This window comes from Ambystoma mexicanum, chromosome 5p, assembly GCF_040938575.1.
Source record: "Ambystoma mexicanum isolate Mex_15411 chromosome 5p, UKY_AmexF1_1, whole genome shotgun sequence".
In the NCBI taxonomy this organism is placed as follows: domain Eukaryota; kingdom Metazoa; phylum Chordata; class Amphibia; order Caudata; family Ambystomatidae; genus Ambystoma; species Ambystoma mexicanum.
Window position 1 is genome coordinate 671,402,147 of NC_090930.1, and position 26,898 is coordinate 671,429,044.

Here is a 26,898-nt window from a genome sequence, read left to right on the forward strand (position 1 = left end):
GTAACTTTGACTGCTGTTAATTGTTTCTGATCCTGCTGCCCCCACTGAATATGAAAATGTGTGTTTACAGTGAACAGATTTCAGAGTACCCGAAACCCAATACCTTGAAGGACGCCCATAGGCTGCACATGTATTCAGTGCTTGACTTGCTGTAAAATGTGACTTACAATGAAGACATGCACTATATCTGACCAATGACTGCAGATTGCAAATTCTTGCGTGATCATGTTGTGCAAAGTTGGTGTATGTCCATCTTATGTGATTAATCCATGTGGTAACTGCAGTCATTATGCATAAGCTCTCTCTATGTTCTTTCCGACTAATCAAGGTTAGTTGGCATATGGTGTTGTGTGATGACATGTGCCCGAGGCAAATGCGGATATGTGTTTGGGATGTCATGCTTTGCTATGCATCAGTTACCTCTGTGTTTTGTCTCTGTGATTTTCCATTTTAGCTATGACCATTAATCATTATTTCTGTGCATGTACACGAGCAGACACGCATTCCCTGTGGCACAATAACATGTACACGTAATGGCACCATCCTGTAATTTCACTTACAATTTTGCCAACAGTAGGTTGCAAGTTTCAGGGAGAGTTCTTCCTAATAGGATGGTAAGAAGCCTAAATGTTTTCTGTTTAGCGTATAGCAGGTTAGATGTGCATACGTGTGACATTGGGGTAGGATTTAAATGTGTCACACACAAGCATGTTTAATTTCTACAGTGCATTTACTTGACTCATTGTTTCTGACATGATTTATTTCCATTATAAAAAAGGATATAGAGGGCTATGCCTGCCAGGTAGCATTGATGGTTCGTCACACTTTGAGGGTTGATCAAACAGATTAACAATCAAAGCAGCACATCTTGACTCATGTGTACACACATCCTACCTACCACTTACTCTGTCCACACGTATCTCTTGAGGTGACACTAAATAGCTCCTTGCCATAAAAAATTCATACAGTCAGAATCCAATACCGTAAGTGCTTACACCTTTAAAAAGATGATGGTATGCTCCGGGGGGTTCATATTGTGACTGCAGACTTCCCTCATTGGTAAACGTACAACGGACCCAACAGCTTCTCCAAATATGGGCTTCGATTCCCACCCAAAATGGAATTTAAGAAATGCACTTGCTTGTGGTTTCATCTATGATTTGTCTTTTGCACATCACGTGTTTCTCAGGTGTAACTTCTCTCTTGTCATCTATTCTATTACATACACTAGAATTTCCAGGGACTTAAAACATGGTAATTTCCTATTTCTACTGGTCAGCACATGGAGTACATATTTTGGTCAACTTGACAATGATGCTAGACACATTATGCTGTCATCGAAGGGTTGGTGAAACCCAACCAAACCGATTTCATGGGATGAGCCACACATCAGTGTCAATATTCTACATTCCTGTGAGATCTCCAGAAGGTCAACATTTGGCATGCGGGGCGGTACTCGGTCAATTAACCGAAAATAATTCAGACTGACACATTTCACCGAAGACCATAATGCCAAAAAAACACTGAAATCATTAATTACATATATAAATGGTAGTGGGGGAAGGGGCTAAAATGAGTGGGGATGGGGTTTGGGAGGCACTATAAGGGTAGAAAATCAGGGGTCTTCGGAGGAGGAACCACCCACATTTTAAAGAAAAATACATTCTGTGTTTTTCAGTATTTTGGTCGCAATGAAATGTACCACTCTGAATTTTCAGTCGGTAAAATCGCATATAACCATGCGCAACATGCATCAGAAGGCTGCTCAGAATCACAAAACATCCTGTTGAGTTTAAGCAGCCCAATCACAGTTACTGATTCTTTGGGGAAGTTTGATGGGCTGATAAAGGCCCTGTGTACATCCAGGTTCTCTGTATTCTTTGTGTTTTCTGTTAGAGGGAGGAATAAGGCTGATTCACATGGAGACATAGCAGGAAAGCATCTAATGTTGTCAGTGAGTGGATTTTTCTGTTTGTCTTTTTGGCATTAAATTCCCTCTTTGTGGCATTTTATTTTATATTGGGCTTGTTTTACGAAGATCATTCAGGTATGCCCCTTTTTTCAGAAGCCTTAGTGAAGACATATATTATTGTTTGCTTTTGATTCCATTTTCCTCCCCTTTCTTCCCAAAAAGAGAAACTAGAAAAAGAAGAGACCCTCGGCCTTTGTGAAGAAAATGATGGTTGTATGTTTTTATCCCCTTTCACTTAACTTCCTCCTTCCACACCAAAAATGGAAAAAGATAATGCAACGTATTCTGATTGTTGTTTGTTTGAAACTTTTTCCCTTCAACTCCCCAAAAATAGAAAGAGAAATCCATTGTGAAACCATTTTTACTGCTAGAAACCTCTGGTGAAAACCTTCCCCTTAGCGCTCCCTCCCCCATCAATGTTGTTATGGCACAGGTGTCTCTCATTAGCATCATGTCACGTTTGGTTGAGGAGGAAGGTCAGCAGTAAGAGGTGGAGCACGAAGCAGAAGAGCCTGAGGGTCAACAGCAGGTGGAACAGAATGAGGCGGAAATATAGGGGCAGCTTGAGTGGGAAGATGAAGAAGCAGATGAGGGGCAACAGGAGATGTAACATTAGGAGGAATACATTGGGGGATATCTGTGGGAACATGAAGAAGCATGTTATGGGTATCAGGTGTTCCATGTGGTGGTAGAACAGGAGTAGGTGGATGCGGGACAGAAGGAGGCAGGTGAGGAGCAAAATAAAGAGGGGCATGAGGACATGGCACCTGAAGGAAGAGGAAGCAGAGGTTCACATAGCTGATGCTGGTGGCTCCCATCCAGTGGAGGGGGCAAGGTGGACTAGAGGAGGGGGAAACAGGATACTGCATGAATACACTCTAGTCTGGGGATGGCAGTACTTCACCTTCCTTAGTGGAATGCACAGGCACAGGTGTGTGCATGTGGTGCAAGGTCTGCAATATAGATGTGTGGTGGGACAGGAAGACTGGACATTGTGCAATGGGTACAACTGCAATGCATGAGCACATTTTGTGGTGGCATAGACAAATGTGTTGTAGGCATGTGCCATTGGCCTTCCTCACTACCACAGTACCCTCCTGCAGTGTTGAGGCGAAAGCATCTGCCAACATGTCTGGGTATGCAGGCTGCTCCTCACCTTCAAGAGCAACCAGTGAGTGATACTGGCTGCAGCTCTCTGCCCTTCATTAGCCTAGAACCACGTCATGGCATAAAGGTTGGTTGTGCCATAAGTGAGAATCCAGTGTAATCATCTGATCTGATCTGGTCGCTAGGCACACATTTCTTACAATGCATAGTGGCGGTCCGACAGAGACATCTGGAAGATACTGCCATCCAAGATGCTCTGGAAGCTCATCTGCATTCCCATGACCCTATCGCCCAACAAATTGAACAAGAGGGAAAGATTAACATGTGTTTCATATCTGTACACTTACTAGACAACCCAACCTTACTTCTACTATCTTTTGCAACACTCCTGCTTTTGCCCTGCAGTCTAGGTGGAGCTCTCTCTCTCTCTATGCTCTCACTTCCTCCACTATATGCATGCTTGTTGACATCTCCTGGTAAATACTCCTCTTTTCCCCCTATTTGTCGTTTCTCTGTTCTCAGTGTATGTCCTACTCTTCACCCACCACTTGGGAAAACTGTGCATGGTCCTCCTTGTGTAATGCAGGTAGAACCATACAGATGTACATTTTGATGGAACTCAGATAGCTTAGCGGACCGTAAACATTCTCCAAAGATTTGCTGAGCCAGTATATTACCCTTACACCTGGGGGTGCATTTGTTACATTTGGTTCTCAGCCTCTGAAAAACTGAGCCTGCTCTACTCATCAAGTAGCTTTATATTGTAATTTCATAGATCAACATTTGGGGCATGGGGGGAGGTTCTAGGTGTTTGCTCATCCCTCCCACTTTTGAGGTGAATCACTTACATGCTTTACCACTCTCCTCTCTGAACCCTTCTCTACTTCACCTCCATTTGCCACTAGACTGGAATTACAAGTATGTTCATACTTTGACAAACCGCCACTTAAAAGGGAGCCTTCAGTTGTATCCACTATATATACATATAGCCCACAGCGTGCCAGTCCTCTTCCCATTCCTTTGTTTTTACTGGCCCCTCAAACCTTGCCATCCGAGACTCGTGGCACAGCTGTTAATATATTTTTAACACCTAAAGATCAAGGTGCTCCAAGGGATAAGGCAGGGAGGTCTGGCCTACCCCAGACACCTCTCTCTTTGGCTTTCAAGTGCAGGGTATTTCTCAATGGGCCTGCATTCCTAACTACACAGATATGGCTGTACTCATAATCCCTACACAGAATACAGAACCAACAAGGGTTGGGATAGGAATTATTTAACACCACTTCCTAACATCAGACATTTATTTTTGGAGTAGGAAATCATGGGATGGGAGTAACCTCACTGTGGAGGACTTGGGAATGCAGACTGTTTGCCTTTCTTCCTGTCACCCCACGTGTACATCATGGGGGCTTTTGTGTTAACCTCCTCATCAGTGCTTATTCTCACTTGAACCTTCACCCTAACAATTTCTCATTCCCATTCTCACTCTGACTTTGTGAACTTTCCTGCTCACTCCCTTCCAATTCTCCACTTCAGCCGCTTTACAACATAATGTGAGGGACCTGATGCATAGGTTTACCCTTTCACACCATGGAGCCCTCTTTTTCTAACTTCCCTAATCTTAAATCTACTTTAAAGCTCCTCTCTATCAAAACCAGGTATTCACTTTCCCAGGACTAGAGAGGAGGAGGCAGATTACCTTCAGGTGTAGTGCTCCAGGTGCTGCTAATGAGCCTGCTTCAGCACAGGGCAGGTCGGTATTTAAGCAGCTGCCTGCAATAGCACAGGGCTCTTGCACCGAGTTTGCTCCCAGCCCCTTGTGCTCTGATCCTTGGATGCTTGCTGTGTCCTGCTGCTTAAAGAACCTGATCCTGTTCCAGTGCCCTTTGCTCCATGCCTTGCAGCCCTGCTACTCTGTCTTCTTTCCCTACCTTCCACACTGCCACTCTGTGCTTCCTGCACTTCTACTTCAGCCCTGCTCACATGCTTGCAATCCTTTTGTCCCTGTCAGCAGCACCTTGCTCTCTAACTCCAATTATCCTATTCCCTGCTCGCAGTTCCTTGTTTTGTGCCCATGATCCATGTTACTTGGCTTTAGCTTCATAGATTCCAGTGCTGAGTTTCTGTGTTATCTGTCTGCTGTCCTACCCTTGTTATTCCAGTCCAGACTTAGTTCTTTGAATTCCTTGTTACCAGTCTGCAGTTGCATCTTGTTTCCTAGTCCAAAGTTTTGGTCCTGAGTTTTCTTGTTCCTGGTCTATATTTCAGTTCGCCGTTCCTTGATTCTGGTACTTAGTTTCTAGTATGCAGTTCCCGTCCCCTGTACCCTTGCACTTATATTCTTGTCTTCTTTCTTTTTCTCTTTCTTGCACTTCTTGTCCTGAACCTTGCTCACTTTGACTTCCTGTTCTTTCCCTGGATATTTATGTTACTGTTCTTGTCCTCACTTGTGCTTGTGCAATTCTTTCGTTCAGAGTTTGTCTGCTGGGTTTCCCAGCAGGTAATCTCTGCCCCTTTCCTTTGTCACTTTTCAGTATTGTACTTTGTGCCATATTGTTAACAGTGTACTGGTTGCTGTTTCAGGAGGCATTCACAGCTCGTTATTGTTGGAACCATAAGGCTTCAGTCTTGTGAGTACTGTTTCCTTGTTTGTGCCTTGGGGTCCAGACCCAGACATCCACTCCTGCTGCTCATTTCCATGAGCATTCAGAGTGGGACCCTGCAATAGTAGCCAGGACTGAAGACTAGAGTTCCCTATGACCCTGTGGGAAACTGTTCCCCCATTCTGTGTACATCACAATTGGGAAACTAACGTGTTTGTCTTACTTGTACTACCTGCCCCTTTCTGTTCAATGCCTTTGTTTCCTGCCTGTAGTTATTGTCTATCTTTTTTTGTCTGCAGGATTCTTTACACTCCTGTCTCTTGTGCACTTTTCTCCCCTCTGCTTTGTGGGCACGTCTCTGCCCTCAAGTCCATGACACATTCCTTGTGTAAAAAAAACTTTTAAAAAACGATAACGCCATAGCCCAGAAGGCTCTATGGCTCAAGCCTGCTGTTGGTCCTGAGGGTGTAAAGGGGAGCCCCACCTTCAGCCAATTTATGGAAGTGAATGAGGCTGAAGGAGCCTGGAGAGGGAGGTGTAAAATAGTCACTGAATCACCTATGGAGGGTTTAACAGATATGCCTCAAGCTAGCTCGATACTGTCCTCCCTCTACAGAAAGACCTGGTATCTTCGCTAACCAGAAAGCAGTTTTGCTTTTTCTCGAAAGAGCAAGTAAGCTCCTAGATATTGCCTTTTCAAATCAACTTTCTTATATGGACATATTGTATTTAATCAGTGCATAGCCTTATGTGTTTAATGCCTCACTCTTTGAGGGTAACCATTTAATTAACTAAAAGTTTATTCGGTCTTTGAGGATAAACTAATTTCTTATCAGCTCTTATTTTTTTGTAAATAACCATGGGTATCTTTCGATCATCACGTTATACCTTTAAGGTCCTTTCCATGTCTTTATCCTTTTTACATCTATAAGAAAAATAACAAATATAAGTGTAATTGGTGCCAGCTCGTAGCTGCCATATTGCCCTGTATTATGTGCAGTAATTAGGCACATTGAGGATACTATGTAGTTTGACACTGTAAGAATAGCTACTTTCTTTCTGGCAGGCCCTTTAAATTGTGCAGCATATTTCAACATCACCTTCGATAGCGGTGTTTGCATCACTTTTTGTGATTAAATGGAAAAGATTGACTCCAAATCTCTTAAACACAACCTGGTTAGGAAGATTAGGCTTTATTTTTCTACTTGGTTATTAATCTATACTTACCCATATACCGTTATATTTTCTTATAATTTACTGCCCTTTCTTTTCTTAAGCAAATGTTTACTACATTTGTTCTCTCTCAACACTACAATAGATCCTTATGTTTTAGCAGATTAGAGTTAGCTATGCTCTGCTAGTACGTGATATGTCACCTTATGCCTCCCTACATCATGTGGCATAGGCCAGATATTTCCGCACCTTCATCGATTAGACTGCCCAACACAACACACTGCCATCCATTCACAGCACGCAGATAGAATCCTACCCTATACTTTCCCCGCTTATGTTTAATATTTTCTTTCTTATTCGACTTTTAAACTGGCCAATCTTTACTTTTTTCTGCTACCATTGACAACCAGGGTTGCCACTGCCTAAATTAGTATTCCTAATTTTGTTTTGGAGTCAATTATTAACAAGCCCAAATAAAGGGTCCACTTGGTCGCATTTCGAGCCAATCATACAATCACACTCTACTTCTACTATTATGAAATTATAACTCACACTGCCTCTCTAGGACAGAAACCATGTAACTGGTAGTAATAATTCTGCACTCTGCCTTTGATCCCTTTGATCTGTCCATTGGATCAACATGCAACCAAAGAGCCACAAGCAATGCCCTTGCCATCCTCCTGGCACGTAGGTCTTCAAATGATTTCACTTTCATAATAACTATTTAACCAATCTATCCCTGCACTACCCTCTTATCACATTTTTACTTTTCCTCCAGAAATCAATAGGTCTACAACTGACTACAGTTGGCTTGTGAAACCATTACTGAGGTGGTTTTGCCAATTACAAAGCTTTTTCAACATAGCATGCTGACAACAATTTGCCCTTTTTACAGACAGCTCTCCCATGAACTACTATGATTTTAAAATGGCAGAAGCAATACATCCGTCATCAGCAGGGCTGTATCCACACCCAACTTCAAATCATGGGGTCTTATCATGGGCGATAGGTTGAGTTCTAGAAAACACATCAGTGGCAGTCCCTCACTGAGTGATGCACTGTGCCAGCTAACATTCTTGGTGATCTCTTAAAAGGTTGTAGCAAACAACAGGCATTAGAGAGCTGCTGCCACTGATGTGGCCTAAGGAATGACTGATATTAATGTTGGCTGAGTCTGTTGCAATAATCCGTGAAGCCATTGCACTGTTAACTTAGTTGGAACAATGTGCATGAAGAATACATGCAGAGGGTGATCTTCCGGGCCATGGCAATCATGTCCTTCATGGGCTGGCAAATTTGTACAACAGCAATGATAGTCAACCCAATGTAGCAGCAACAATGCCCTACAGTGGATGTTATTGTCTTAGCCAGTGTGCCACCATCTTTACCTCCTGTGAGATGTCAACTCCCCTGTGTCATCTGGCTACAATTACTGGTATTCAGAAAGTGGTCTGTTGCTGGACTCCATGCACTTGAACTATTGTTTAGATATTGGGTCCCACTAAGCTGAGAGGGTAAGGGAAGTTCGTCCAGTGTGCTCTTACAGCCATGCAGTCTATTTTCTGTCCACTGGTCCGCATGTGTATAGTGAAGTGCATTTTTTCAGACCTTCAAAATGATCTAGTGTTGGTCTTACTGCATAAAGAGCACGATTTTGCATTTCTGGTTCAGCCTGCATGAAATGTATTGTCTATCTAACTTCCCAGCAGTAAACCAACGGAAACCAGGATGTTTGACAGTAGAATATGGAAAAGGTAAATAGCCAAGTTATTGCCAGGTTAGTGGTGACCTATGAGATTCTTGGCCACAACCATCTACCGCTGTTAGCGGTAGCAAAACAACAGGAAATGGGGCTAGTGCATGGAATGTGGAAACATTTTGGCATATCAGCAAACAATCTGTAAAATTATTGCTATGATTTTTCTTTGGCAAAACGATGTTCAAGCCTTTTCTTTCCTAAGCAAACAGCAAGTATGTGAACTGTCCACACGAAAAAGACACACTTAGTTACAGACATTAAATAAGTTACCTTAGCTGCAACTGTCTCCAAATAATTATGTGGTCCTATTCAGCTCAATATGACAAGCAATGGCAAATGCGTTCATGTCATGAAAAGTGGGCGGTAGGGTTATCTCCTCTCTGGTAGTACAATCGGTTACGCACACTAAACACAATATCCTCTTGCCACCCACGGATACCAAGACTTTTCTATACAAGACACTGCAGTGCAACACATAAGGCATTACACCAAGGTTTAAAATATTATTCTCTAGGTCATTTTCATTCTAATTGAGACGGAGTGAGGGCACAACACAGCATCAATGTTACGGTCATGTAGTTCCTCACTGACTTGAGGGGTTCCTCCCTTGACAAGGAATGATGCCCATCACCGCCAGCACCTTTAGGTTCATGCCTGTGAGCTACAGGGAATGGAAAGTGCAAGCGGCAGTAATGGAAATATGCCTAATGATTGTCTCTCTCAACCTTACCGTTGTGCCACTTGGCAGATGATTCTGGTGGGTTTTTAGCTGCTGCGAGAGAGCTTTCCGGAGCGTCTTCTCTTTCACATTTTGGAGAAGGGTTGGTGGCAAGAAGGGCTCCAAGCCCCATTCCTTCCTAAAACATGAAAAAAACGTCATTAACAAAATTTGCAGTATGCCAGGAGATAGAGGTGGGCGAGCAAAAGAATTCCTGAATCGAAAAGAGCTGGAACCGAACCATGGGGTCTGGCTCAGCTCTGCAAGCCAGACAAGGACCAAAGGACCAAAGTGCCAAAAGGTGCATAACTTGCTCTCTGCGTCCCCATCCTCAAACATACAATGCATACCTTTCATCCTGCCTTGCCAATTCTGACAACAAACACCTAATACACAGCATCCTCCTGCCTACCACACAACACAAACCGGTATCAGATTCCCTGCCTCCCTGCTCCCATAAAAGGATTCCTATTCCTGGAATTCCAATTTTGGAAGTTACGGCACAGTGAAATTGCATGATGTGACCAGGATAACGCACTTTTGTGAAATGGGATTTGGTCCCAGTCTGCACTTTAGAAACTTTACCACATATCTTCTCTTCTCTAAATGATATAAATGTGTGCTAATGTAGGGTTTCAATGTGTTAATAAAAGGTTGTTTTATCAAAATGACTTAAATGTTTTAAATGTTCACAAATCCCAACCTGATATATATATATATATATATATATACAACCTTACCGTAAGCAAAAAGAGCGATTAAAGCTACACTTCCCCATTCTGAATGGACATCTAAACATACCAGAATGCAAGTCATTTTGAATTAAACAATCCCCTGTGTTTGGAAAGTCAAGACACACACCAATAAAACAGTTTGAAAAGGTTGGATACTTGTAGGCATTGCTTTGCATCGACTTGGAGCTGGTTATTGTGCACAGCCTCTAGTGGGTTTAAGCCCTATGGCAGCTATTGTCAGTCTTTAAGCAGGCACCAGAAGGATCAACAAACAGGACCCACATGTCCTTGATGGTGGGAGACATTGAGGACACAATTATTAGGGTTGTTTGGCAGTTTGGGGGCTTCATGTCTAGGCAAGCATCCCCATTGCCCAACACCAGTGTGACCTCCCACCGCCTCATTCCCAAATTGGGTAGAACATGCAGATCCCATGGCTACTGCCAATAGCCAGAAGATAGAGGGAAACTAATTGTCCTGCAGGCTCTTTCAAAAGTAAAGGGAAATTCCCCAGCAAATGCTCTTGCAAACCAAACATCATAGGACATAATCTATTTCAGCAAGTTACAAAACTTTCAAACTATGGTGTGCATGTTACAAATTATATGTATGTATTTTAACTATCTTTGGAACAATCACTACTTTAATAATATATTTACGTTTATTTATTGCATGTGTAGAGCATGCAAAACACTCAGGCATCAAGGCGCTAGTTTAGAACCGGTTGCGGAGGGGGTGGGACAGTGGGCACAAGGGAGGGAGAAGGAAGGTAGTTAGTTACAGCAGTACAAATGAGGCACATAGTTGTTGCCAAGAATAAAGTTCAATGGTTGACTGCAGCAGAGCTGAGAGAGATTTGGAATTTTGATGGTTTATCGGACTCTGCATATAGACGGCTAAAGAGGGTGGTTGGTGAGGTTGACTGGTCTGACTCTTTGGATGTGTGCGCTTTGCTGACAGACTCTAGTGGGAAGTGTGGCGGTCTGGCCAGTCGGCTTTACAAGCTAATGGTGTCACATTTTCGGAGTAATGACAATTTGCGGAGAGTATGGAGTGAGAAAATAGGATCCGAGATTGATTTGGATGATTGGCAGAATATGTGTAGTAATGTATCTTTGTGCTCTCTGAATCTAAGTGAACGGTCTCGACAGATCAAGATCCTGAACCGGGTATATTGGTGCTCTGAAACATTGCATAAAAGAGGCATGTCTGACAATTCTAACTGTTGGGGGTGCGTCCAGGCAGTCCGGTCATTGGAACACATGTTGTGGGATTGTGTGAGAGTCAGAGATTTTTGGAGTGAAGTTTGTAATGTGTGTGACAGGATTGCAGGAGGTGGGCCGGTCCTTGATTTTAGGACGGTAATCCTGGGTGACGATTCCGGGTTGGGTGATGTCAGCTCAGCTCACAAGAAGTGGATTTTTCGTGCATTCATTGTGGCCAAGAGGTTGATTCTCCATGGGTGGAAAAGGCGGGTCTCACCTTCCTATGAGGAGTGGATACAGGAAATGCATAACCTGTCACGGACGGAGAAATTGATTTACAAATTGAAATGTAAATTGTCTACATATGAGAAGATCTGGAATGTGTTTAATGACTTCTTTAAGTTATCTCTTCCTTGTTTATTTTGTTATTCTTTTTGTGTACTTCCTGTTTTTGGTTTCTGTAAATATTGTTGTTGCTGATATGTTGTATATATTGTATATATTATAAATAAATAATTTAAAAAAATAATAAAGTTCAACTGTTGAGGCCAGCACAGAGTCAATGGAAAATGCTAGTGTTCAGTTGTCTTCTGAAAGGCCAGTACGATGCCTCAGCATGCAGATGGGGAGGTAGGTTGTTCTGTAGCCATGCACCAATGACTCTGGCTTTTGGTCTAGTGCTCATTTAACAGAATAATTTCTAGGTGATCACAATTGAGGAATGCAAAGGAAATATGACCCATTTAAGTAGAGTGATTATTCCAGGAGTGCATAGATTGGTCAAGTGTGGATGCCAGGTTTACTCGTTGCACAGCTTGTAATTTTGCAGGTTTCAGACCACACATGCTTCCATTGCATTTTTAGTTTCACACCAACATATAACCCCTCACAAGAGATAATCAAAGTACACTGGATGGTAATGCAACTTTAATTGAGTCTGCCTATGTAACAGAGGATGAGGTGATGCTTGACTCTGCTCCAGTTGGGCTCTTCTTAAACAAAGGCCCTCAAGCCAAGCCACAATCAGGCACTTGGCCCAAACTAGGCTTGAGATGGCTCTGCTCCCACAACCCCCCCCCCCTCAGTAAATAGAACATGGGAATTGGGGCAAATCAATAAAACAAAAGAAATACTAATACGAAAGAGAAAGAGGGACAGTTAGAGACAGAGAACAGAAAGAGAGTGCGTGGGAGACAGTGAAGTGGGCACACCTGTGAGAGAGGAGTGGGACACAGGGAAACGAGAGTCAGAGAGAACAATAAGATGAGGAGGAATGAATCAGGAACAAGAAAGACAATGAGGATAATGAGGCTTCTTTCCAAAAGTAATACCCAGAACAACAGCAGGACCCAAAGTTTGTATTTCTGCCTGACGTATGAGATTACTGCCAGTCTCTAATAACATACTTGATATAGTTTGACAGGTGGTAAAAATGGCAGCACCACGAAGTCAAATCTTCTGCATTTTCAGCAGAACCTTAAATACTACTGTTGAGAAAAAATATACCATTAACAGTTAAATGGCAGGACATCTGAAGTAAAATTCGACTTAAAAAAAAACACATGCAAATGATTGGAGCAGTCTTAAGTCACTTGCTGAAAAAAAGATTTGTTCATGTTTGGATAACATTTATATAACAACACTCAACACAATTAGATTGGATGAGCTATTTATAGGTAAGATATCCCTGAGAGCAGTTGAGAGTAGATCACAGGTGGTAATTACAACCAGTCTAAGATGTCTTATTTTCTCCTTCTGGGAATTCCTGATGGTGATTCATTTACTTTAGTGGTCATTTTCCCACTGGTGGTAACATGAGCAATAATAGAGCAGACTAGATTTATCCATCTAATGGTATTTGTTGTACATACTCATAGTCCACCACCAGCAATATTGTCTACTTACCACTGTATGTATTATTACCCACCTTTCAAGAAATGAGACCCTCACAAGCATATATGTTATAATGCAGATTTGCTAAAAGTGTGATATGTTAGTTAGCAGAAAAACAACGCTATAATAATTACCTACAGATGATAACAAAATAGACATTACTAGCTGGGAGCCACCAGCCTAGTAAATAGGAGGGGTTACTGTTTATCACCACTTGAAATATCAAGCTCTCCTCTGTCATGAAAGTACACCTACAACATGTCCTTCTGCTCCTTGAACCCCAATATTAAACAAGACGTGTCATAGTAAACAATATTTGTTCGATTCAGAACATTCATTCATGCTTCAAAGATAGTTTGAACATCTCTAATAACACGTTAGATGTTCTGATGGGAGGGCACAGGGATGATAGCTCACTGCCTTTGATACTATGTTTGACAATGACCTATTGAAATTACATTCACTGAAATTCAAAAGGGGCTTCTAGCCTTACAATTTCCTTGACCAAGTATCGATGGCATATTGAATAATTATTTAATGTATACCATTATTGGATTAGAAAAAGAGCACATTGGTTCAATTTCTAACTTGGCGCTGCTGGCAAAGATTCTGGAAAAAGAAACTGCTCCAAATGTTAAAGGGGTCTTTAAAGGCTCTGAGGTATTGAAAACATGCATTATTTGCCAAATTTACCATTTTTACTGACTACGTCAGTACACCAATGGACGGGTATACTGCTGCTAGAATTATAATACAGTGCAAGCTGAGTATTTGACGGATTTTCGCACTGAAACTTCAAGTGTTTACCGCCACCAGACAGGTGAGGGTAAAACATTTGAAATGTACCCACAGGTTTATTTATATTATTTTAAAGTCAGAAGTCAAGCACACAATGACACTGAAAGTTGGTGAGGAATCGGACTTCAATGAGGCTCACCGTATCAACGGCATACACAAAATGTAACATTTGACCCGTATGGCCATTCACAAATAAGTATAGCAGTGGTAGGACGCATGAATATTCAGTATCTATTGCAGCATGAACATTTCCGTTTAAACGTATTGAACATTTTTTTTTTTAATTCATTAAATATGTTTCTTGAATACCACTGGTGGTATTTGCCCTCACCACTGGGACATGTTATTAGCAGTTGCGGTAATATTCACTGTCGTATGTTCGCTAAATATCAGCCTACACTGTATTGTCTTGATCACTGGGGACCAACGCCCACATGGTCACCTTCCTTCTGGCCATTTGCAATTAGGAGATGTACTGAACTTTGTCAAAGGTTCAAAATCTGGAAGTTATCTTTTACCATTATTTGTTGCTTACTGTACAAGTTATGGTAGCCCATGCAACAATTCAGGATTCTTTAATCTTACCTGCTTTTTTCATGTGTGACGTGATCACAGAGGGTCATTATGGTGAGGAACGTTGTTCTGTCATGACTGGACTATGCTAATTGCATGTACCTGGGTCACTATAGATATGCTCTATAATGCCACCGGGGATGCCAGGATATAGCATTCCATCCCTTCCTGCATATTTGAAGAAGGAAAACATATCACCCTGGCCAATTGTAGGCTACATTGGTTGCTGGTGACCTTCAGGATTGAGGTTAAGTCTCTTTTGGATTCAACAGCCAGATTGCGATCGATGTGTCTCTTTCTGCATCAGAAAAGAATACTGCACCCCTCTTCTTGCGACCACCCAAGTTGCACTGATTGGCGCCAATGTCTACTTGGGTGCCAAAGGACGTCCCTTCTTGTATTCGCACAGCCTTCTCTGGATATTCATACTGTGGCTGATGTAGTGGAAGTGCAAATTGACTTACACCATCAATACGAAGGATATCAGCATGTTATCCTCAACTCTCCAGGGAAGGCATCGAGTGTGGTGTTCGCCTTCCCTCTGGGTGAAAAGGATGCAGTCGTTCTTGAACATATCAGGCACCCATAAAGGACATGCTATTTCAAAAACTGCCTGTTTACATTTAACTGTTTTTGGTTAGTGCCTCTTCTAAATTGAATGCCTTTTGGCATTTTTATTGCCACCATGTGTAAAGCAATGTTCTCAGGCAGAGCAGGCGATAAGATGTCTGTGCATTTTTATTACACTTACATTTTTTTTACCTGTAGAGTGTGAGACCCTTTTTCCTTTTTCCCACTCTCTGTATTTTAATGTTATTTCTGAACTCTATGTTTCTTTTGGTTGTGGAGTCTGACAAAGTCCATAGGCATCATCTTCAACATTGTGGCACACTGCACCTTTAGTGCAGTGACACAGGGAAATCTCTTAGAATTCCCTAAGGTTTAAATACCTTTTCTGGGATAAACTACTGTTTCCCAAAGCAGTAAAGTGAAATTGACTTTACTTACAATTGTAACTTTCTAGAAACAGCATGCACTATCTTACAATAGTGTGCTGGAGGGGTTACCCAGTATCCCCTTTTGTCTAACTTCTCATGTAACATTTTTATGTTACCATTTTCTCCCTGAATGGCTGGTGGCAGTGGTTTTGTTTTTACTACCGTGGTGTGCATTTACCGCAGGCTGCGTTCGCAGCTGCAGTAAAGCACCCAAGGGTGCCATTTTTGTCAAAATGGCCCGGTCTTCTTTTGTCACAATTTCTTTGTGGAAAGGTCCTTCTTGAGATTTACTGTGCGTACCAAACCAGACTTGGTCCCTTTGTTCATTTTGTCTTTGGTGGGATTCACAAGTGAAGCCTGCCTCTGGCTCCAGGGTGTCTGGGGTAGGCAGGAAGTGAGGGAGGTGCCCAAAACTCCCTGTGCTTAGTCTCCTAGGAGACCCAAATGCACTCTATGATGATTGGCCGGTTGACTGTCCGGCAAGGACAGCAACCCTGCTGGGTGACTAACAGCTAGGCTGAAATGAAAGGGAGATAACTGTATAAAAGGCAAGTCTTTTGGCTTGGAAGGCACAGTCGACCACTGGATGAAGGAACTGGAGAAGAACTTGAATAGGACGTCTGCTGCAACTCCTGGACCGGTGGTTTGCCCGGTGAAGCCCTGCTGCTGTGCTAAAATACCAAGTTAGCATCGACAGAGAAGCACCTGCAAGGACAACTTCTCCCCTTGAGTTGGTGGGACCAATAAACTCCAAAGTAAGCCACCTGGACATCCTTCTCGGAGCTGGTTGAGTTTCCACAGAGTTGCTGGGGAGAGGAACACCAGTTTGAGTCTGTTGCTTTTAAGTTGGCCAAGTGCTCCAGGAAGATCCTCTGGACTCCTAGGAAGGAGGACTGACTGAGCTTGAGACCCCTCAACAGAGTGCAGGACCCCAGAAGCAAGGAAAGTCCATCAGGACAGCCAGGAACCGCTGAGTTGCTATTTGCGGAGATGCGAGGAGCTGAAACACCAAACAGCCACTAAAAGTGAAGTTTGCTGGTTGCAAGTTTTGACCGTCCCAGTGCAGTGCAGGAGTCCTCTGATGTCCTCCCTCTTGTCCCGATGACTGAGGCCCAGGAACAGTGAGATCTGCAGAGATGCACAAGAACAGGAGTCATCTGCTGCATTTTTTCTTCAATTTAAAGGTACTGTACAAAGTCTAAGAGAACGTACCTCTTGCTGTAGTGTTGCTTGCATCTTCTACTATTCACAAGTCTAACAGCTTGTGGCCCTACATTGATTCATCTTTTTCTTCAAAGACTTCTTAGTTTTGAAGTATATTTGTGTGGTGTTTTACAGTGCTCTCTTCTGAAGAAGGCTTACATTAACTGAGGGGTAAATAAATTAATAATTGTTTTATCAAGAAACCCTGTGTGTAAGTGTTTGCTTGAACACATGCCACTGTGAATCTCTTTGTAACTCCCCTACAGCTCACACTGACCCCTCTTGAGATAAGGCTGGCTACTCGTCCACACTACCAACCTGTGTAGTACAGACTTATAGCAAAGGTTGGGTTGCTATTGCCAGGAGGTCAGGGTTATTGTAGTGCACCCTAAGGGTACTGTATACAATCTTGCCTAACAGCGCTTAATACCTAGAGGTTTCTAAGCGCAGACCCGGGGATCGAACCTGTGTTGCTCCATGTTGTCCTGCTTCCAAGGCGAGCACGTTGACCCTGAGCTATCCTCCCGAGACAATGCAATTCTACTGTGTTATTATGATTGTTCATCTTAAGGACCACTTTACAGAATGTTGCCTGTCCATTATTGTGATTTATTCCCTTAGGCAGAAACCCTGGAACCAGAGGGATTAAACCAAGCAATCCGTTTTACCTGATTCAGAGTTAAAACTGGCAGCATGGACCTTCTCAGCAGCTTTGCGGCAGCACTGGGTGTGCACTACAGCAAAGAGTAGGAGGATGCCAAATACCTTTTCCCCGACTCTGAACTAGGAGCATACTTGTCAACTCAGCAGATTTTGGTGACTGACACCCACGCTAGAGTCAGTTCCCTCGGCCGCAATTCTTGCAAAAGAAAAATATTTATCTTTCACTCGCTTTTCATTTGAACAGGTTGACAGGTATGTAATGGTCTCATAGTCACCTACCCAAGCAGTGGTCTCGCTCCATGGAGAGCCTTTACTTAGATCCCAGCAGTTATGCCTGGTGGGACAGACAGAACACCAGCAGACTGAGACCAACTCAAGCCAGACTTACATTGATGTGGTGCTTCCCCTTCCATTCCCTGTCCTCCAATCTCAGAGTGGTGTAGAGCCACCAACAGAAACCAAGAGCAACATTTGCATGGGGTATGCTCACATTCAAATATGGGCATTACTACAAGGTGGATCTGTCAGTGTCGAGGATACTGACAGAAAAACATGCTGATCGGCTCCACCAAGCAGTGTATAATAGATGGACTGTGCCACTTGGTAATCAAAGACATTGCCAAGTCGTACAGCACCACTCTTTCTAAAATGTTGACCTGCCTGTCTGCAAGATATGTCTTCATATTAGTTGGGGTTTGTGGGGTGTTATCAAAGGCCCCAAACCAATGGAACTGAAGGGCCATGTGAAAAGCCATACCTGTCATTACCAAAAGAAAAGCAGAATTTTAATTCACAAAGGCAGAAGAAATTCAAAAGTCCTGTTCACGCTAAATACAGGATTTTTAAACACTGACACTGAAACGGCTTTGCATGTGTGTTTGTAAGTTAAGCAAGGCAAGAGAAAAATGTTCTGCAGTTGAAATCCAGAGAAAGCTAAAACAAAAATGTAATCCAAGTGCAGATAGGAAAAGCACATCACATCACTGGCGGAGAAATAAATGCAGCATTTTCAATGAAACTGCCACCCATCAAAAGGTGGTGCACTGTGACAATACAGACCCACTTTTCTGCAGAAAAATGAACAGCAAATAATTAAAAGTGTATTTTGTTAATGACTGAAAGAAACAGCCCTGTACTTTCAGCGCAAAAGCAAAGCGAACCCTGAAAACACACTGTATGTCAAAGAATCAAGGCATAGGTTACAAAATGCAGTATGTGAGTGAATTTCAGCCAATGACAATGGGCAAAGTTCACAAAGAACTCCCCCACTGAAAGCCTGGCTTGCATTCCAACTGTTTACAACTACAATAAAATGTGGCTTGCCTGAAAAGTGTTGAAAACTAAGTGTCCCCCAGACTTGCAGTCTTTTAGGGCAGTTCTATGCAGAGCAAATGGCTATAGCCAATGCATCCCATGTATTTACGTGCTGCAGCCTACACTTCAAAAAACAAAGAGAATAATACATTTAAAAAAACTCTGGTCACAGGCTGTCCTAGAGTGTAAAATGGCACATGGCCTAGACGGTGGGGAACTTATATTTGCCCATATGAAGATTCCCCTATGTTTAAATGGACTGTTACAATTGTTGCTGTTTCTCAGAAACTACAAATCACGCTGTATCCATGTATGTTTTGTTTTTTAGATAATTTCAAGGCAATTTTGGTGATATAAAATTCCTCCACCTGCGATTTAGGGAAATGTAATGACTAGCTAAAAGGTGTTATTGGCTGCTGTGAACATGTTCCAAATTTGAGTGGAGGGCAAAATTAGGAATATGGATAATAAATTGCAGGTTCCTGATGATTATGCTTTTTTAAAAAATGGTGGAAAATTGCCAAACAGCCATGCAAAATGGTGTGGACCTGGCTGTCATTTTATTTAATCCCCATTTTTAGCTGAATCTGAATATATATATATCTATATATAGATATATATATATTCAATGAAAAAACTTTGTTAAAGGGACGTTATGGTAATGTTGCACCAATAAAAACCTATGAAATTAAGTAAAAAAACGTTGTTAAAGGGACGTTATGGTTCCAAGTGAAACCGAAAAACCCATGAAATTCGCCAGTTATGGTAAGCTAAACAACCATAACTTGTGCCACCACCGTGCATTGCTAAGACTAACACCCAGGACATCAAAGATTGCTGTCTCCGTTCCTTTTTGGTTTTTTAGACCTTTTCTCTTACCTTTGTGGATGCTGGTTAGCTTTTGCTGACCGTTCGCCATGATTAATCACTTGCCGCGCCGTGGGGGCACCCCGTAGTTCATTTGAACTACGTTTGTTGCCCCCACGCGCGCGTTATTTTAACCCCTTGACTGGGTCTTATGTTTGACATGTACTGCCCTTCTCTTAATGACCATTTGGCATTCAACAGCTGTTATGTGCAGCCCTTTCTCCGGACTGCTCGAGACCGCCCCGTCTCTTTCAGTGTGTCACTCTTGTTTACGGTTATATTACCTTGGCAACGCTGCACTCGTTGGTGCCCACACCAAGATGGACGTCGCTTTGGTGCTCAAGCGCGCATGCGCGGGGTTACCAAGACGACGCTGTAGTTTGGGAAGCTCAGTCACTTCGCTCGCACAGCAGCGGCTAGATGATCATTGCGTGTTCGCATTGGAAGGTATGCATTTTTGTTTCCCTGAAACCAGTTACACGTTGCAATAACCTGGTCCACGTTTCTCGCTTGGTTGAGATTTTAGTATTACATTATTGTACTCGCTTTTATTATATATCTTGGACTTTATTGTACAGCTTAACCTTACCTGTATGTGTTGCTGCACTCGTGCAGTGTTCTAAAGCCTCCAATTCCTCTTTTACATGTGGTTTACTTGCATTTGTTCTCAGGGGTTAATGCCTAACGATTTGTCGTAGTCTGTCATTATTTACCGTCTGTACTTATATTCTAATCTCTCTATCTCTTCACTATGGACTGATTGCCCGTTTTTGGTGGGCTTAATAGCTTGGCTTTTGTCCTTACCTCCATAGATACCCCAGCATACTGTGGTTTTTTGGCTATCCGTTGTTTCTTGTCTGGATATCCTGTCTGTTTCCTGGCCCTTATATGAGCAAGGTTAGTGACTCTGACTCGGCTCACTATGTTAATTGACTTCATTTAAATCAGAGAGTTCTATTGACATATCTTCCGTTTTTCCTACCCCACAGAGACTGTGCTAGAATCTAATGTTTATGAAAATAAAAATGAGGTCTATCCCCTGAAGATGGTTCCATGAACCGAAACGCGTCGGTCTTATTCGGGTCACACCTGAATACGAGACTTCATTTACGAACTGTTGAATGATCAAATCCATACATCTAGAATTTGTTTGCACTGTAACTATTATACAGATTTACAATTGTGTTGCTCCTTACAAGCGGTTTTTTTGTTAACGCTTGTTGCTCTCGCCTTTGTTATATGGAACACCTACAAGTGTCCTTTCCATGTTTAAATAGGGAACACTGATTGTACTACTGTTTGCTTACTAATGTACGACTTGTTGGACTCAGAAGATTAAAATCCATAAGTCAGGTCTAGTGTTTTCGTGCCGATTGTTCTATTGGTTTGACATCTATGATTGTATATTTTATCCTGAATAATACTGCCAAATGTTCTAAATGACCCTTTCTGTTGTAAAATAAGAGAAATTCACACGTTGTTAACACATCGTAAAATTTACGACTCTTTTGGCGCCAAATGTTTAATGAATTTAAATAGAAATAGAGGGATATCTTTTTCCCTATTTGAGTGCATCTGGGCTTGCTGTGTAGCAATACACAGCTTTGGATTCTTTTGGCAAACAGGGCAGAGACACAGGGCATGGGCGGGGGGAAAAGGAGGGAGACACAGGGCATGAGGGAGGGGTGGGGGGAACAGGGGAGACACCAGGCATGAGCAGGGGTGGGGAGAACAGGGGAGACAGGGGGCATGAGTGGGGGTTGGGGGAAACAGGGGAGACACAGGGCATGAGCAGGGGGTGCGGGGAACAGGGGAGACAAGAGGCATGAGCGGGGGTGGGGGGAAAATGAGGGTGACACGGGGCATGAGCGGGGTGAGGAGGAACAGGGGAGACACGGGGCATGAGTGGGGGTGGGGGGGAAAAGGAGGGCGACACGGGGCATAAGCAGGGGGTGGGGGGAACAGGGGAGACACGGGGCAGGAGCAGTGGGTGGGGGGAACAGGGGAGACATGGGGCATGAGCGGGGGGTGGGGGGGAAGGAGGGAGACACGGGGCATGAGCAGGGGTGGGGGAACAGGGGAGACACAGGGCATGAACAGGTGGTGGGGGGAACGGGAGGGAGACACAGGGCATGGGGCATGAGCCGGGGCTAGGGGGGAACAGGGGAGACAAGGGGCAAGAGCAGTGGGTGGGGGAAAAGGGGAGACACAGAGCATGAGCGGGGTGGGGGAAATGGGAGGTAGACACAGGGCATGAGCGGGGAGTGGGGGAACAGGGGAGACGCGGGGCATGAGCGGGGGGTGGAAGGGAAAAGGAAGGAGATGGGGCATGAGCAGGGGTGGGGGGAAAGGAGGGAGACACGGGGCATGAGCGGGGGGTGGGGGGAAACAGGAGACATGGGGCATGAGCGGGGGGTGGGGGGAACAGCGGAGACATGGGGCACATGAGCGGGGGATGGGGGAACGGGAGATAGACACGGCGCATGATCGGGGGGTGGGGGGAAAAGGGGAGACACGGGGCATGAGCGGGGGTGGGAGGAACGGGAGGGAGACACGGGGCATGATCGGGGGTTGGGGGGACTGGGAGGTAGACACGGGGCATGAGCAGGGGGTGGGAGGAACAGGGGAGACACGGGGCATGAGCAGGGGGTGGGGGGAACAGGGGGCATGAGCAGGGGGTGGGGGGAACAGGGGAGACATGGGGCTTGAGCGGGGGTGGGGGGAACAGGAGGTAGACACGGGGCATGAGAAGGGGGTGGGGGGAACAAGGGAGACACAGCGCATGAGCGGGGGGTGGGGGGGTACAGGAGGGAAACACGGGGCATGAGCAGGCAGTGGGGGGAACAGGGGAGACACGGGGCATGAGCGGGAGGTAGGGGTGAATAGGAGGGGGACACGGGGCATGAGCGGAGGGTGGGGGGGAAAGGAGGGAGACACGGGGCATTAGAGGGGGGAAAGGAGGGAGAACAGGGCATGAGCGGGGGTGGGGAGGAAAAGGAGGGAATCACGGGGCATGAGCGGTGGGTGGGGGGGAACAGGGGAGACACGGGGCATGAGCGGGGGTGGGGGAGAACAGGAGAGAGACACGGGGCATGAGCGGGGGGTGGGGGGAACAGGGAAGACACGGGGCATGAGCGGGGGAGACACAGGGCATGAGCGGGGGGTAACAGGAGGGAGACACGGGGCATGAGCAGGGGGTGGGGGGAGCAGGAGAGAGACACGGGGCATGAGCGGGGGTGGAGGGGCAACAGGAGAGAGACACGGGGCATGAGCAGGGAGTCGGGGGGAACAGAGGAGACAAGGGGCATGAGCAGGGGAGGGGTAAAAAAGAAGGGAGACACAGGGCATGAGCGGGGGGTGGGGGGGAACAAGAGAGACACGGACCATGAGCAGGGGGTCAGGGGGGACAGGTGAGACACAGGGCATGTGCGGGGATTGGGGGGGAACAGGGGAGACACGGGGCATGAGCAGGGGGTGGGGGGAAAAGGAGGGAGACACGGGGCATGAGCGGGGGATGGGGGAAAAGGAGGGAGACACGGGGCATGAGCAGGGGTGGGGGGAAAAGGAGGGAGACACGGGGCATGAGCGGGGGGTGGGGGAACAGAGGAGACATGGGGCATGAGCGGGGTATGGGGGAACAGGAGAGAGACACGTGGCATGAGCGGGGGGAAAAGGAGGGAGACACGGGGCATGGGCGGGGGTGGGGGAACAGGGGAGACACGGGGCATGAGTGGAGGGTGGGGGGGAACGGGAGGGAGACACGGGGCATGAGCGGGGGTGAACAGTGGAGACACGGGGCATGAGTGGGGGGAAAAGGAGGGAGACACAGGGCTTGAGCAGGGGGTGGGGGGAACAGGGGAGACATTGGGCATGAGCGGGGGATGGGGGGAACAGGAGGGAGACACGTGGCAAGAGCGGGGGGAAAGGAGGGAGCCACAGGGCATGAGCCGGGGTGGGGGGAACAGGGGAGACACAGGGCATGAGCGGGGGCTGGGGGGAACGGAAGGGAGACACAGGGCATGAGCGGGTGGTGAGGGGCAACAGCAGAGACACGGGGCATGAGCGGGAGGTGGGGGGGAAAAGGAGGGAGACACGGGGCATGAGCGGGGGTTGGGGGAACGGGAGGGTGACACGGGACATGAGCGGGAGGTGGGGGGAACCGGGGAGACACGGGGCATGAGCGGGGGTGGGGGGAAAAGGAGGGAGACACGGGGCATGAGTGGGGGATGGGGGTAAAGGAGGGAGACACGGGGCATGAGCGGGGAGTGGGAGGAACGGGAGGGAGACACGGGGCATGAGTGGGGGGTGGGGGGGAATGGGAGGTAGACACGGGGCATGAGCCGGGGGTGGGGGGAACAGGGGAGACACGGGGCATGAGCAGGGGGTGGGGGGAACAGGAGAGACATGGGGCATGAGCGGGGTTGGGTGGAACAGGAGGTAGACACGGGGCATAAGCGGGGGGTTGGGGGGAACAGGGGAGACACAGCGCATGAGCGGGGGTTTGGGGGAACAGGAGGGAAACACGAGCATGAGCGGGTGGGTGGGGGAACAGGGGAGACACGGGGCATGAGCGGGAGGTAGGGGTGAAAAGGAGAGAGACACGGGGCATGAGCGGAGGGTGGGGGGGAAAGGAGGGAGACACGGGGCATTAGAGGGGGGAAAGGAGGGAGACACAGGGCATGAGCGGGGGTGGGGAGGAAAAGGAGTGAATCTGGGGGCATGAGTGGTGGTTGGGGGGGAACAGGGGAGACACGGGGCATGAGCGGGGGGTGGGGGGAAAAGGAGGGAGACACAGGGCATGAGCAGGGATGGGGGGAAAAGGAGGGAGACATGGGGCATGAGCGGGGGGTGGGGGAACGGAGGAGACACGGGGCATGATCGGGGGATGGGGGAACGGGAGGGAGACACGTGGCATGAGCGGGGGGAAAGGAGGGAGACACGGGGCATGAGCGGGGCTTGGGGGAACGAGAGGGAGACACAGGGCATGAGCGGGGGGTGGGGGGGAATGGGAGGTAGACACGGGGCATGAGCCGGGGGTGGGGGGAACAGGGGAGACACGGGGCATGAGCAGGGGGTGGGGGGAACAGGGGGCATGAGCAGGGGGTGGGGGGAACAGGGGAGACACGGGGCATGAGCGCGGGGTGGGGGAAAAGGAGGATGACACTGGGCATGAGCGGGAGGTGGGGGGAACAGGGGAGACACGGGGCATGAGCGGGGGTGGGGGGAAAAGGAGGGAGACACGGGGAATGAGTGGGGGATGGGGGAAAAGGAGGGAGACACGGGGCATGAGCGGGGGGTGGGAGGAACGGGAAGGAGACACGGGGCATGAGCGGGGGGTGGGGGGGAATGGGAGGTAGACACGGGGCATGAGCCGGGGGTGGGGGGAACAGGGGAGACACGGGGCATGAGCAGGGGGTGGGGGGAACAGGGGGCATGAGCAGGTTGTGGGGGGAACAGGGGAGACATGGGGCGGGGGTGGGGGGAACAGGAGGTAGACACGGGGCATAAGCGGGGGGTTGGGGGGAACAGGGGAGACACAGCGCATGAGCGTGGGTTTGGGGGAACAGGAGGGAAACACGGGGCATGAGCGGATGGTGGGGGTAACAGGGGAGACACGGGGCATGAGTGGGAGGTAGGGGTGAAAAGGAGGGAGACACGGGGCATGAGCGGAGGGTGGGGGAAAGGAGGGAGACACAGGGCATGAGCGGGGGTGGGGAGGAAAAGGAGTGAATCACGGGGCATGAGCGGTGGTTGGGGGGGAACAGAGGAGACACGGGGCATGAGCGGGGGGTGGGGGAAAAGGAGGGAGACACAGGGCATGAACAGGGATGGGGGAAAAGGAGGGAGACATGGCGCATGAGCGGGGGGTGGGGGAACTGAGGAGACACGGGGCATGAGCGGGGGATGGGGGAACGGGGGGGAGACACGTGGCATGAGCGGGGGGAAAGGAGGGAGGCACGGGGCATGAGCGGGGGTTGGGGGAACGAGAGGTAGACACGGGGCATGAGTGGAGGGTGGGGGGAACGGGAGGGTGACACGGGGCATGAGCGGGAGGTGGGGGGAACCGGGGAGACACGGGGCATGAGCGCGGGGTGGGGGGAAAAGGAGGATGACACTGGGCATGAGCGGGAGGTGGGGGAACAGGGGAGACACGGGGCATGAGCGGGGGTGGGGGAACGGGAGGGAGACACAGGGCATGAGCAGGGGGTGGGGGGAATGGGAGGTAGACACAGGGCTTGAGCCGGGGGTGGGGGGAACAGGGGAGACACGGGGCATGAGCGAGGGGTGGGGGAACAGGGGGCATGAGCAGGGGTTGGGGGGAACAGGGGAGACATGGGGCATGAGCGGGGGTTGGGGGAACAGGAGGTAGACACGGGGCATGAGCAGGGGGTGGGGGGAACAGGGGAGACACAGCGCATGAGCGGGAGGTGGGAGGGGAACAGGAGGGAAACACGGGGCATGAGCGGGTGGTGGCGGGAACAGGGGAGACACGGGGCATGAGCGGGAGGTAGGGGTGAAAAGGAGGGAGACACGGGGCATGAGCGGAGGGTGGGGGGAAAGGATGGAGACACGGGGCATTAGAGGGGGGAAAGGAGGGAGACACAGGGCATGAGCGGGGGTGGGGAGGAAAAGGAGGGAATCACGGGGCATGAGCGGTGGGTGGGGGGAACAGGGGAGACATGGGGCATGAGCAGGGGGGGGAAAGGAGGGAGACACAGGGCATGAGCGGGGGGTGGGGGAAATGAGGAGACATGGGGCATGAGCAGGGGTGGGGGAGTACAGGAGAGAGACACGGGGCATGAGCGGGGGGTGGGGGGAACAGGGAAGACACGGGGCATGAGCGGGGGAGACACAGGGCATGAGCGGGGGGTAACAGGAGGGAGACACGGGGCATGAGCGGAGGGTGGGGGGAGCAGGAGAGAGACACGGGGCATGAGCGGGGGTGTAGGGGCAACAGGAGAGAGACACGGGGCATGAGAAGGGGGTCGGGGGAACAGAGGAGACAAGGGGCAGGGGAGGGGTAAAAAAGAAGGGAGACACAGGGCATGAGCGGTGGGTGGGGGGGAACAAGAGAGACACGGACCATGAGCAGGGGGTCAGGGGGGACAGGTGAGACACAGGGCATGTGCGGGGATTGGGGGGGAACAGGGGAGACACGGGGCATGAGCAGGGGGTAGGGGGAAAAGGAGGGAGACACGGGGAATGAGCGGGGAATTGGGGAAAAGGAGGGAGACACGGGGCATGAGCAGGGGTCGGAGGAAAAGGAGGGAGACATGGGGCATGAGCGGGGGGTGGAGGATCAGAGGAGACACGGGGC

General features: G+C 47.6%; 1 protein-coding gene across 1 annotated transcript in view; it reads right to left on the reverse strand.

The window, feature by feature from the left end:
- Positions 1–26,898, reverse strand: part of FRMPD3 (FERM and PDZ domain containing 3) — a 1,207,861-nt gene that overhangs the window by 508,317 nt on the left and 672,646 nt on the right. Inside the window, exon 10 of the mRNA XM_069613047.1 lies at positions 9,345–9,471. Within this exon, the coding sequence (XP_069469148.1) occupies positions 9,345–9,471 (127 nt within the window). The remainder of the gene's footprint in view (positions 1–9,344; positions 9,472–26,898) is intronic.